The sequence below is a fragment of the Manihot esculenta genome, chromosome 1 (genome assembly GCF_001659605.2).
Source record: "Manihot esculenta cultivar AM560-2 chromosome 1, M.esculenta_v8, whole genome shotgun sequence".
NCBI classification, from domain to species: domain Eukaryota; kingdom Viridiplantae; phylum Streptophyta; class Magnoliopsida; order Malpighiales; family Euphorbiaceae; genus Manihot; species Manihot esculenta.
The window spans coordinates 28,623,130-28,635,916 of NC_035161.2; the positions used below are offsets into that span (position 1 = coordinate 28,623,130).

The following is a 12,787-nucleotide window of genomic DNA, read 5'->3' on the forward strand; positions in this document are numbered from 1 at the left end:
GTCCCTAGTTACGGGCGGAAAGCAAGAAGTCTTCAAATGCTGGTGATAGATGGCTCCTCACAGAAGCAGATCTATTGAATGCCGGTAGTCAGGGTTCCGGTGATGGTGATCCAGTTCCAATGGAAGATGATCAGGTTATGCGAAAGAATCTTAGGCCAGTTAATTCAAATTTGAATCCCACTAATCTAGCCCGAAATAATAGCAGTAATCAAGGGGATATGCTTAATTCTAGTAACGTGCATGAGAAGGAATCTTCAAATATGGTGCAATTGCTAGGAGAGGATAGTGTGGGCTAGGGATGGCAGGCGGGCGGATTTTCGCGGGTACCCGATCCGTCCAAACCCTATTAGGACGGATTTGGGTATTTACAAAACGGATTTGGGCGGATTCGGATTTGAAAAATTTTACCCGTCTCGGATTCGGGTAGGGTTCGGGGTTAGGTGATCGGATACCCGTTATCCGAACCCGATTAGCTATACTTCAAAACTAACCCTAAATTCCCTTATCCCTAATTCATTTTCTTATTTTACTCGACCTTCTCTTTGCGCCTCTCTCCCCCCTTCCCTTCCCATAATTTCCAATCGACACCTCTCCCCCACTTCACTGACGACTGCCGGCAGCTCAGTCGGCACCGGTGACATATCCTTCTCTCTCTCTAGTCGGCGATATCTCCCACTTCCCAGTCAACGCCTCCCTCCCCCACTTCCAGTCAGCGATATCTCATTCTCTCTCTCTAGTGTGGCGACATCTCCCACTTCCCAGTCGGAGACAACTCTTCCCTCTCCCCGGTTGGCATCGGCGACATCTCCTTCTCTCTTCTAAGTCAGTGACATCTACTCGTTCCTCTCTCCCCCACTTCACTGACGACTGGAGACAACCCGTGCCTCTCCCCAATCGGCGTCAGTGACATCTTCTTTTACTGAAATCTCTTCGGTTATGTTAACTTCATTTTTTTATACTGCATAAACACATCAAAGATACATAAAAATAGTTTTTTAGAATTTATAGACTATTAATCCGATTATTTAGATATTGTTAAAAAATCTAACTATTTGCTATTTGGTTACGGTTGATTGTTAGAATTTATGGACTATTAATCTGATTTATGGACTAAAAGTTGCTATTAAAGATTTTTTAGAATTTATAGACTATTAACCTGATTATTTAGATATTGTTAAAAAATCTAACTATTTGCTATTTGGTTACTGTTGATTGTTAGAATTTATGGATTATTAATATGATTTATGGACTAAAAGTTGCTATTAAAGATTTTTAGAATTTATAGACTATTAATCTGATTATTTAGATATTGTTAAAAAATCTAACTATTTACTATTTGGTTACTGTTGATTGTTAGAATTTATGGACTATTAATCTGATTTATGGACTAAAAGTTACTATTAAAGATTTTTAAAATTTATAGACTATTAATCTGATTATTTAGATATTGTTAAAAAATCTAACTATATGCTATTTGGTTACTGTTGATTGTTAGAATTTATGGACTATTAATCTGATTTATGAACTAAAAGTTGCTATTAAAGAATTTTAGAATTTATGGACTATTAATCTGATGATCTAATTATTTGCTATTTGATCACTGTTAATCTGATTGTTAACTAAGTGAACTTTAGTGGTTATTTTAGTTTGTGGTTATGTATTGATTTGAATAAATTTATATGTTGATTAAGTTACTATATTTGTTCTTATGGTTATGTATTGTTTGTTAATACATGTTATTGTTCTTCATATTTAGGATATTTAAAATGTCAACGTTTAATAGTTCCAAAGATGTAGCGAGTTGTAAAGCTACTACTGTTTCTCAACCTTCTTCAACCACTCAGCCCGCTAATAGTTCCACCCATTCTCAATTGAAGCCATCTACACTAATCAATCCCTCTCATTCATTGCCAGCCGCTTCAGAAATTGAAGGTAATTACAACAATAAACTCTTATTTTTATTTTTATTTTATTTTATTTTAATGTAAAACTAATAAATGTTAATAATTTTTTCTATATTACTATGTAGCTGGTTGTTCAAATGAGAGTAAATCTTGTTTATAGGATGCTGAGGATGATGTGAATTAAATCATGCATTTCACAATTTTAATATGTAAGTTTGATTTTTATTTCTTTTTTATTTCATTATTTTTTATGATAATGTGTATTATTTTGCAACTGTGGTATTCTAATTTTTCTGTATTTGTTTTTTTGAAGCTTTTCAAGCACAATTTGATGTTGGAGATTGAAATGACCAATTAAATATATTTTATGTTCAATCAATGTAGTTTAATGAACTTTTGGAACATTTCATTTGTTCAAAATATTATGTTGGATAGATAATTGATTAATGGTTGTGTTATGATAAATTTGTAATATATTTATTTACTTTTAGTATATTTAAATTTCCTAATTCAAACTTGTTATTTGGGTTATAATATGTGAATCTTTAATTTTTTATCATTGAATTGAATTATAAAAATAGGGAGCTTGTTATTTGGATTATAATATATAAATTTTTAATTTTTTATTATTGAATTGAATTATAAAAATCGGGTTCGGTCGGATTCGAGTAGTGTGCGGGTATTGCTAAACGGATTTGAAACGGGTACGGATAGTAAAATTAAAACACTAAACGGGTTTGGGACATGTTTGAAAATTTTATATATAATCGGGTTAGAATTTGGATACTCCCAATTTCGCGGGTACCCTACCCGTTGCCATCCCTTGTGGGCCTTGATATTGGGGATTCAAAATGTAGGCGGTTGGTAGAGCAGGGTACGGGGGTGGCTGCTGATGTAAGCATGGCGGAGGAGGATGATAATTTACTTGAGGAAATAGCGAACCCAAAAAACGCTATGGAGGCGGGTCCTGGTGTCCAAGCCTGCCCGGCCCAATGAGTTGTTTATTTTGGAACTGTAGGGGGCTTGGAAACCCACCAACAGTTTGAGAATTGAAAGACTTAGTGTCTATTAAGCGACCCAACCTAGTTTTCCTTACGGAAACTAAGGTCCAATGGGGTTGTGTTGACAAAGATAGAAGACAATTGCAATTTAAAGGGATGTTTGTTGTTCGACCTAGAGGTTTAAGTGGGGGCCTTGTGTTGTTCTTGAGAGAAAGGCCTATGTGTTCATTAATTGGGTATGAACCTAATTATATTGATGTTGCTGTAGAGGTAAAAGGTATTCCTAAATTTCGTCTCATTGGTTTCTATGGGCTTCCTGAATGTCATCGGAGATGGTAGTCTTGGAATATTATGAATGGGTTGAGACATCGCTCCTCTTTATCGTGGGTAATAGCTGGAGATTTTAATGATATGTTATATTATGGTGATAAAAGGGGTCGTAGTGCTCAACCAAAATACTTGATTGATAGTTTTCGGCAGACTCTGGAGGATTGTGGATTATGTTGGAAATCGTTTTACATGGAAAAGAAGTCGAGATACGGAGGAATGGGTTTATGAGCCTTTGGATAGGGCTTTGGCCAATTTTTCGTGGTTTCAAAGTTTTGAAAATGCAAGGGTGCATAATATTGAAACTGCTCACAGTGATCATGTTGCTTTATTTTTGGTTTTGGGGGTTACAGTTACTAAATATGTTGCTCGGCCCTTTCGCTTTGAGGATGCTTGGCTCAAAGAAGATTCCCTTTCTGAAGTAGTCTCGCAATCCTGGCAGGAAGGTCTCGGAACAAATCTCTATTTGTACTGGTCGACTGTATGATTGGGAAAAGAAGAAGAGAGCAGAATTTAAGGAGAAGCTTAAGCTTAGTAAAGATCAGATGGCCAGGTATAAATTTCAGACAGATGCAACTTCTGTTCCTTTGTACCGAACTGCTTTAGCAGCTTACCAGGCGGTTCTTCTTCAGCAGGATATGTATTGGTGTCAGAGAGCTAAACAACATTGGCTTTAGTTTGGTGATCAGAACTCTCTCAAGTTTCATGTTATGGCTTCGACTCATCAAAAGAAAAATAATTTTCACCAATTGAAAGATGATACTGGCAGATGGCATTCTTGGGATTTTGGTCTTGCCAATTTAATCTGTGATTATTTTGAAAAGCTTTTTTTATCGAACCAAGGGGAGTTTGAGTCGGTTATTGATTGTGTGGATCGAAAAGTAACAGATGATCAGAATGATTTCTTGTCGAGGCCATTTTCCGCCGAAGAGGTTGAGATAGCTTTGTTTGACATGCACCCTGACAAGGCGCCTGGTCTGGATGGATTTAATCCTACATTTTATCACAAATTCTGGGATGTTGTTGGTGGAGATGTGTCTGCTGCTTGTTTGTCCTCGTTGAATTCTAATATTGCTCTTCCAGGAGGTAATGCTATTAATATTGTCCTTATTCCTAAAAAGAAAAATCCTGAGTTAGTTTCAGATTTGAGGCTGATTTCTCTTTGTAATGTTATTGATAAAATTGTCTGTAAAGCGCTTGCTAACTGTATGAAGTGTACTTTGCATAATGTTATTGCTGAGACCTAAAGTGCCTTTGTTTCGGGATGTTTTATTACAGATAATGTTATGGTGGCATTTGAAACTATGCATTGGCTCAAAGGAAGCGCTAGAGGGAAGGATGCTTTTGTGGCTTTAAAACAGAGATGAGTAAAGTCTATGACCGCATGGAGTGGTTATTTTTAGAGTGTATGGTGCTGAAGCTCAGTTATTGTGCATCATGAGTTGATAAAATTATGTGGGTTGTTTCTTCAGTTTCTTATAATTTTGTTCATGGTGAGACGTTTGGGCCCGTTCTTCCTTCTAGAGGCTTGCACCAAGGTGATCCTCTTTCACCCTACTTGTTCATAATTTGTGCTGAGACTTTATCATCCTTGCTCTCTTTTTTCCAAAATAATGGGCAGCTGAATGGTGTTAGGGTGGCTTCAGGTGCTCCATATATCTCTCATCTCTTTTTCACAGATGACACATTTTATTTCTTTAGAGCAACAGTTGATGATGCTTGTATAGTGAAGCACTGTTTGAATTTGTATCAACAAGCGTCAAGTCAGATAGTTAACTTTAATAAATCAGAGATTTTCTTCACCAGCAATACCCATGTGTCCATTCAAGAAGTTGTTGTAGCAGAGCTTCAAGTCAAGCAGGTGGATGGTTTTTCTAAGTATTTGGGGCTCCCCACAATTGTTGGAAAAAATAATAAGGATGTGTTAAATTATGTTGTCGATAAGGTGCTGAAGCGCATTCAGGGGTGGAAGAAACGCTTTCTTAATCGTGCTGGCAAGGAGATTTTAATCAAAATTGTAGCTCAAGCAGTCCCCAATTACCTAATGCCAGTGTTTTTACTTCCTCTTGGTATTGTGGACAATATTGAGAAGGCCCTAAATGGGTTTTCATGGAGATCTTCTAATGATAGTGGGATTCATTGGGCAGCATGGCATCGTCTAGCTAGAAGTAAGGAGGAAGGAGGTCTGGGTTTTCGTAGATTGAGGGATTTTAATGTTGCCTTCTTGCTAAACAAGGGTGGAGATTTATGACGAACCCTAATGCTTTAGTGTATAAGGTTTATAAGGCTAGATATTTTAAGAACACAGATTTTCTTAATGCTAAGCCTGGGTCTAATCCAAGTTTCATTTGGACGAGCATTAGAGCCTCTCAAGTTCTCCTTCATTAAGGTTGTATTAGGAGGATTGGTTCAGGGAGAGATACTTGTGTTTTTTCTGATCCTTGGGTCCCTGGTCTTCCTGGCTATGTAATTTCTTTCTCAAATACTTCTGGGATTGAGGATATTCAGGCGGATGATTTGAGATCTTTGGATGGTTTGTCTTGGGATTAGGAAGCTCTCACTAGTTTATTGGCTCCTAGTTAAGTTTTGGAGGTATTGAAGATTCCAATTACTAGTATTCACAAACCTGATGGGTGGTGTTGGATTAATGATTCTAAAGGTTTATACGATGTTAAGAGTGGGTACAAGGTGTTGCTTTCAGCGTTGTATGGGCCTGTTTTGATGGATGCAGCCCTGTGAAAGTTTTTGTGAAAAGTGGTTCCCAAAAAAATCTCTAATCTGACTTGGTGAGCTTCTTCTAATCATTTGCCAGTGTTAATGAATTTGCAGCGGCGAGGAGTTAATGTTTCATGTCAGTGTCCGATTTGTCATTTTGAAGAAGAAACTGTATTCCATGCACTTTATCAGTGTACTTTCGCTAGAGATGTTTGGTTTTGTAGTGATTATGGTTGGTGTAGTACTTTTAATTCCATGGCAGAATGGTTTTTTTTTGGCTTAAAGTTAGTGTTGATAAAGATAAATGGGGGTTGGCTTTTTATATCATGTGGGAGCTGTGGTTTCATCGTAATGAGGTGATTTGGAGTTTGAAACAGTCACGGCCTACTAGGCTTATTTCCCGTGCTTGGCGTGGATTACAGGAATGGCTTTCAGCTCAACTGTTGGTTGATGGTGTTGGTCGGAAAGGACAGGAGGTGCAGGCAGTTCGATGGCAGCCTCCAGCAGTAGGTGTTTTTAAGTTAAACATGGATGCAGCTTTTGATCTCGATTCTGCTTCTTCAAGGATTGGCTGGATTTTACGTGATCATCATGGCCTTTGCAGTAGGTGTTTTCCCATAGAATGAAGATCGCGATTAATGGATTATATATAATATAGATATACGAACATAGAAAATGAAGAAATTACAATAATTATTAATATAATAAATTAATAATAATTTAAGTTTAATAATTTAATTGTTGGATGTTTGTAACCCTTTCATAATTATCTTGTTTGTTTGCAAGTGATATGTTATATTGTGTGAAATATATATATATAATTTGTATTATTTTAAATTAAAGATAAAATAAAATGCTATGATTCATTCTCTATTAATCAGCTGTTTCGAATTTGAAATCTTAATATAAAGTTGGTTTAAAATTTAGAATTTTTTTTTTTTTTGCTTTCTCCAAGAGTAAATTCATACAAAAATAAATATTATTTTATAAAATAATATAATATAACTAAATAACTTTATATTATTTAATACAATAATAATATAAAAAATGCGGGCAACGATTAGTTTAACATATAATTTTGGTATAAATCTGGCCTTTGTTTTAAGTTGCTTCTCTTGCTCTTCAATATGAGATTTTCAGCTTCAGTTGTGGAGACTCCTCACTGTGTATAGCGTTTTCTAGGGGTGCTGGTGTTCTTAGGAGAAGATGTACGGTTCCAGAGTTTCTGCTCCATCGAGTCTTATCATGAGCTTTTCGGATTCAGCTATGTTCTATATCTTTTATTTTAAATGAGAGGCCCATTTATTTTCTAAGATGTTATGTTGTTGGGCCTGAGCTTGCAAGTTTTTGTCATCTTTAATGGAACCATCTAACCTTAACATTTCTCCAAATTCTGACATTCACGCATCAAATTTTCAATGTTTAGTACTGGGTCTGGGAGGCTTTTCAACAATTCCTCTACGGCGAGGTACATAAATACGAGCCCACAGATGCTTACCATTCACCAAGAATTTTGCTTTTGCTTCTCCATTTAATATCCTTGCTATTACCCACGTATTTTTCAATACCATCCGTCCAAACTGTGGATCCTGTCCTGCTTCAGTTCGTTCAATATATACATCCTTCACCACTTCTCCCCATTTCCTGATGATAATTTTTGCAACAAAAAAACAAAATCAGAACTTGCTCAGGATTTAAAGAGATGATTCCAGTGAGAAGGAAGGTGACAGTAATTCCTTACTTGGTAAAGAATCTAATGATTTCCTCACGGCTTAGAGGATGACCCATTGAAAATGTCAGGAACATTGTCCTGGATTCCTCTGGAGTTTGTGCAGGATTGAATTCAATGGCGTCAGGATGCAAGCTGGATTGACTTGCTGCGAGGCCCTGTTCATAGAAACATTTTCCTGGGGGCTCGGAAATTTGACTGAAACCTGACTCCTCTGCTTCTACAGCTTTGTTCTCACCAAATATTTTGTCACAAACAGTTTCCATTACGTGTTCGTATCTCCTGTAGATAAAATCACGGTTACAGTAGAGGAATCTCCTCCTCATAGGCTCATCAAAGAGGCCTAAAAGCTCTTGAGCTTGGACTGATGTAACAAAGTTTGGTTGTATGCACTCTAAACATTGCAATGCTTCATGATGCAAGGCTTCAATGGCGGTGTTGTCCAAGCAATTTATTGCACGAATTAGATCATGGTAACCAATTTCCTCAAGTACCAGCCAAAAAGCAATCACTTTCTTCACTTGCTTGGAACTTTTGCCCATTGAACATACCATCCTGTTGAAAATGACTCTCTCTTGTGTATAGAACAGTAGCAGATCAACAAGGCTGCAGTCTACTCTAGCCATGGTTGTTGTATGAAGGAAATTTAACTTGATATTTGGTGACAGGGCTGGGATTAAGAGTGTTGAGAACTGGGTTATTTATAGCAAACGAAGAGAAGAGACTCTTGGGGAATTGTGTTTTTAAAGAATTTGATGGGAAAGTGGAAAATAATGTTGGAAAACGTAGTAGCTGTTGGTCAAGTATTGTGCTAAGTTTGAACTTTAATTTCCCACATACCAATACTGGTGAAGAAAATTGAAGAAGAAACTGAAGGGTTAATGAAAATAAGCCTCGAATAACAAAAATTTGCAGACTTGCATATTAAAAATGAAACTCAAGCCTTGAATAAAGCCATCAAATTCTAAAACCAAAAAACTTATAAATGCTTGTTCATTATGTATAGAAAGAACTTTATTGTACACACAGGAAGATGATGTATTGAGGGAAACAGAACACTGTAAAACTGGTGAGTTACATTAGGAGAAATTATAGTAGAAACCATATTTTCAAGGTATTTTCAGTCATCGGAACAACTTCAATCATTTATTGCTTCACCACAAACATCAGCAGTTCTATTCCTCCATGCGGATAATGCATCGAAGGCTTTCCCCTTTAAGCATGTACTCAAAGGCCTTGTTGATCTCAGAAAATGGTACTGAATGGGTGATGAACTTTTCCAATTCAAGTTCCTGCAGGTAACATTAAACAAGAAATCAATTAGTGCAAGGTTATTGTTGTTATTTAATTATCTTCAATGCTAAAAAATTTGTGCAAGTGAATGGTGAACTGGCTAGCTAGCCTACCTTGTTCATGTATTTCTCCACAACTGAAGGGAGGTCGGTGCGAGGCTTGTAGTTTCCGAAGAAGGTACCCTTGAGAGTCCTTTCATTTAGGAGATTCACTGGGTGAGTCTTGAAGACAGCATCTTTATGGGGCACCCCTACGAGGACTGCAACACCCCAACCCTAATAACAACAATTTTGAGTTTATTAGCTCATTAAAATTGGAATGTATTGATAAAGCAAGAGTTTGAATACATACATCATGGACGCATTCAAATGCAGAGATCATTGCATCAACGTTTCCTGTACATTCAACACTTCTGTCTACTCCTCCATCAGTCATCTCGGCAATCACCTAGCAATCAATAAGCAGACTCTTAAGGACATCATTCAATGCAATGGCAAAAATAAAAGTCTCTTCGGCATTTCTGTTGTAGTTTTTTTTTTCTTAAATAAGTTGCAAATCAAGGATTTTTCCCAAACTGCCAATATGATTTCAGAGAAGTTCTAGGGGCAAACCTCATGAACTGGCTTCTTGTGGTCCTTTGGGTTCACAAACTCATTCACTCCAAACTTCTTTGCTGTTCACAAACAAACAGGAAAACTCAGTGAGATAAGTAAGAGATGCTAAATGAAGTTATCAGTTGCAGAATATATTGTTGAAGAAACTGACGGTTCACCTTCTTCAAATCTTCCAGAGTTCAAATCAACACCAATAATCCTTGAAGCCCCAGCCATTCTAGCCCCTTCAGCAGCCTGATCAAATTGAAAGAGAATCAAGCTTGATACTAATGAAGAAAAAAGGAAAATGGCAAAATGAATTTGCACAAAAGATGCTCACAGCAAGGCCTACAGCACCCAGTCCAAATACAGCCACGGATGAGTCCTTTGGGGGCTTTGCAACGTTGAGAGTAGCACCAAGACCTGACAAAATACCCAAAAAATTTAATTCTCCAATGTACAATAAAAGCACTTGAAGAAGTCAAAAGTGGGTTGTATTTTTATTTATTTATTTTAAAGTTCTGTACCTGTGGAGATCCCACAACTAAGAACACAGACTTTGTCAAGAGGAGCCAAGGGGTTGATCTTGGCAAGACAGCCAACGTGAACAACAGTATACTCACTAAAGGTTGAGGTCCCAACGAAATGATAAATGGGCTTGCCATTGATTGAGAATCTTGATTTTCCATCATTAAGCATCACTCCTCTATCTGTGTTTATCCTGAGGAGGCTACACATGTTGCTCTCTTCGGATTTACAGTGAGCACATTCCTTGCATTCCCCTGTGAACACAGGCAGAACATGGTCTCCTGGTTTCAGATCTGTCACACCCTCACCAACACTCTCCACAATCCTAATCCACCAAAAATTTTGCAAAAAACAAGGGTGAATATAAGTAAATCTTGCAAAAGACTAGGAATTTTCAGATGGATCAACAGGGCAGATATTAACTTACCCTCCTGCCTCATGACCATAAATTCTGGGGAATAAAGGATTCTGTCCCTGAAACACAGAAGATCTTCAGTTTATTAACTATATATTTATGTGTATCAAAGAAAGCAGATGCTAATAACAATGTGGCTAATTAAATTACCTTGGCTTCCCAGAAGTAAACATCAGTATGGCATAGAGAAGTGAAGAGAATCTTCAGACGAACTTCATTGGCCTGTGGAGGTGCCACCTCCACTTCTTCAATCACCAGTGGCTTCCCAGCCTCCCATGCCACAGCAGCTACAATAAAATAAGAAGAAAATCAACAACACACTACTTTTGACATGTTCCCATTATCTGTGATCAAAGAGCTTATGATCAAAGTTCAAAACCCACAACAGAGAAATAGACGATTCCTGCATACCTTTGCAACGTATCACCTGACCAGCAGTGCTTGCCATATTTTTACTATCCTTTGACAACCCAAAAACAGGACAAGAATTTGATGTTTATAGACAGAAAAAGGATATACGCTTTGGAAAAGAATTTTTAGAACTTGTTTGTGAGTTTTTGAGCGAAGCTCTTGGTGGGAAATAGGAGAGACACGAGCTGGAATTTATAGCAAAGGAAATTAAACAAGATGCTTGGTTGAAAGAAACATTTGCATAGTTGGCTTATTAGTTAAGACTTCAGGAAGGAAAATAACAGTAGGCGGATACAAAACCAGAACTGCTCACGGAGTTTAGAAGGTGGTTTTGCTGTGGAATTAGCAAAGTTGGATTAAATTATCATTTTTTCTACTAAAATAATAATAATAAATTTTAGGTGGCAAAGCTCTCCGTCCAATAACAATCAATAATTTCCATCGGATCCAATTATACATAAATGTAATATTCAAACTTCACAGTTTTAGATTTTTCTCTAAACTAAACACTTAAAAGTATAACTTGTCTCATAATTTTTATTTATTTTAATTTTTTATATATATTAAAAAATATAATTATTTTATTAAATATATTAAATTTTAAAAAATATTTTTAAAATTTTTTAAAAATAAAATAAGATTATAACAATTAATTTATATATTATTATAGTCTAAAAAAGAAAATAAATAATAATAAAAAGTCGTATGTTAATTAGGGATAATAAGACGAATATATTTTATTTAATATGTACATTTTAATTATTATTATTATTACTATTATTGTTATTAAATTAAAATTTCACTTTATTTAAAAAAATATTGTAAAGAATTCTCTATTAATTAATGGTAATAATAAGATAAGGGTAAAATAGATTAAGCATAGACTTATAAACGTATTTATTCACCAATAAAAAATTGCACAAATGTCGTAATGATAAGAAAAATATGTAAACAGACAAAAGAGCACAAAAAGTATCAAACGATTATGAATAATGAATTAATTTTTTTTTTCAAATGGGAATAATTAATTACTTAACTAGATGGACACACAATATTGAAAAATAATTTTAAAGTAGTTATATTTTTTTAAAATAAATTATGTTATGATTATATCATAATTAATAAATCAATTTTTATATTTTTAAAATTAAATATTTATATATTTTTATTTTTATTTTATTCAAATGTATATTCATTTTTCATAAATAATTAATCAAATCTTTGAAAATTATTTTTTATTTCTACAATACTCCTATTGCACCACATAATACATAAAAATACATTATTTTATAATATTTGTAATTTAGTTGGATGAAATATTTGAAAATATTTATTTTATAATATTTGTTTTGGCTATAAAAGATAAAAAAATTGAAAATAATAAAAATTTTGAGAAATTCGTAGATTTTAAATTTAGGGAGTGATATATTTTAATACATAAAAAATAAAGAATTTAAATATTTATAATTACTTCCATTTTAAAAAAAATATATAATTACTTGAATTTTATATTTAAAAAATTTGTGAAATGATAATAAATCAAAAAATTATAAATTATTTTTTATTTGTATATAAAAAGAAATGAGTTAATATTATTCGTTTAATTTTATTTAATATCAAAAAAATTAAAAATTTTAAAAAAATTATATATTTTGAATATCTATTTTAATGCATAAAAATCGAAAGACTTCAATATAAAACTGCTGAATTTGATATATTTTAACACATAAAAACTATAAAATTAAAAAGAAGGAGAATTTAAATTTTTAAATGTGAAATTTTTATTTTTATACGTGTTGTACGTTATAATAAGACATAAAAATTATAAAATGAAAAGGGAAGAAGAATTTAAATTTTTAAATGTAAAAATT

The 12,787-nt window shown here is 34.5% G+C and overlaps 2 protein-coding genes across 2 annotated transcripts; both read right to left on the reverse strand.

Moving 5' to 3' along the window:
* Window positions 1–7,001: 7,001 nt before the first annotated feature.
* LOC110622018 lies at window positions 7,002–8,486 on the reverse strand. Its single transcript, XM_021766356.2, has 2 exons — window positions 7,689–8,486; window positions 7,002–7,591 (listed from the first exon to the last, which is right to left on the reverse strand). The coding sequence occupies exons 1-2, from the start codon at window positions 8,300–8,302 to the stop codon at window positions 7,363–7,365; spliced, it is 843 nt and encodes a 280-aa protein (XP_021622048.1). The 5' UTR covers window positions 8,303–8,486; the 3' UTR covers window positions 7,002–7,362.
* A 152-nt stretch (window positions 8,487–8,638) lies between these two features.
* On the reverse strand, window positions 8,639–11,182 carry LOC110622008 (alcohol dehydrogenase). The gene is made up of 10 exons (XM_021766346.2): window positions 10,917–11,182; window positions 10,656–10,792; window positions 10,518–10,564; window positions 10,090–10,415; window positions 9,903–9,985; window positions 9,742–9,817; window positions 9,581–9,642; window positions 9,321–9,416; window positions 9,083–9,244; window positions 8,639–8,968 (listed from the first exon to the last, which is right to left on the reverse strand). Exons 1-10 carry the CDS (start codon window positions 10,951–10,953, stop codon window positions 8,852–8,854), a joined length of 1,143 nt encoding a protein of 380 aa, XP_021622038.1. The 5' UTR covers window positions 10,954–11,182; the 3' UTR covers window positions 8,639–8,851.
* Window positions 11,183–12,787: the final 1,605 nt, after the last annotated feature.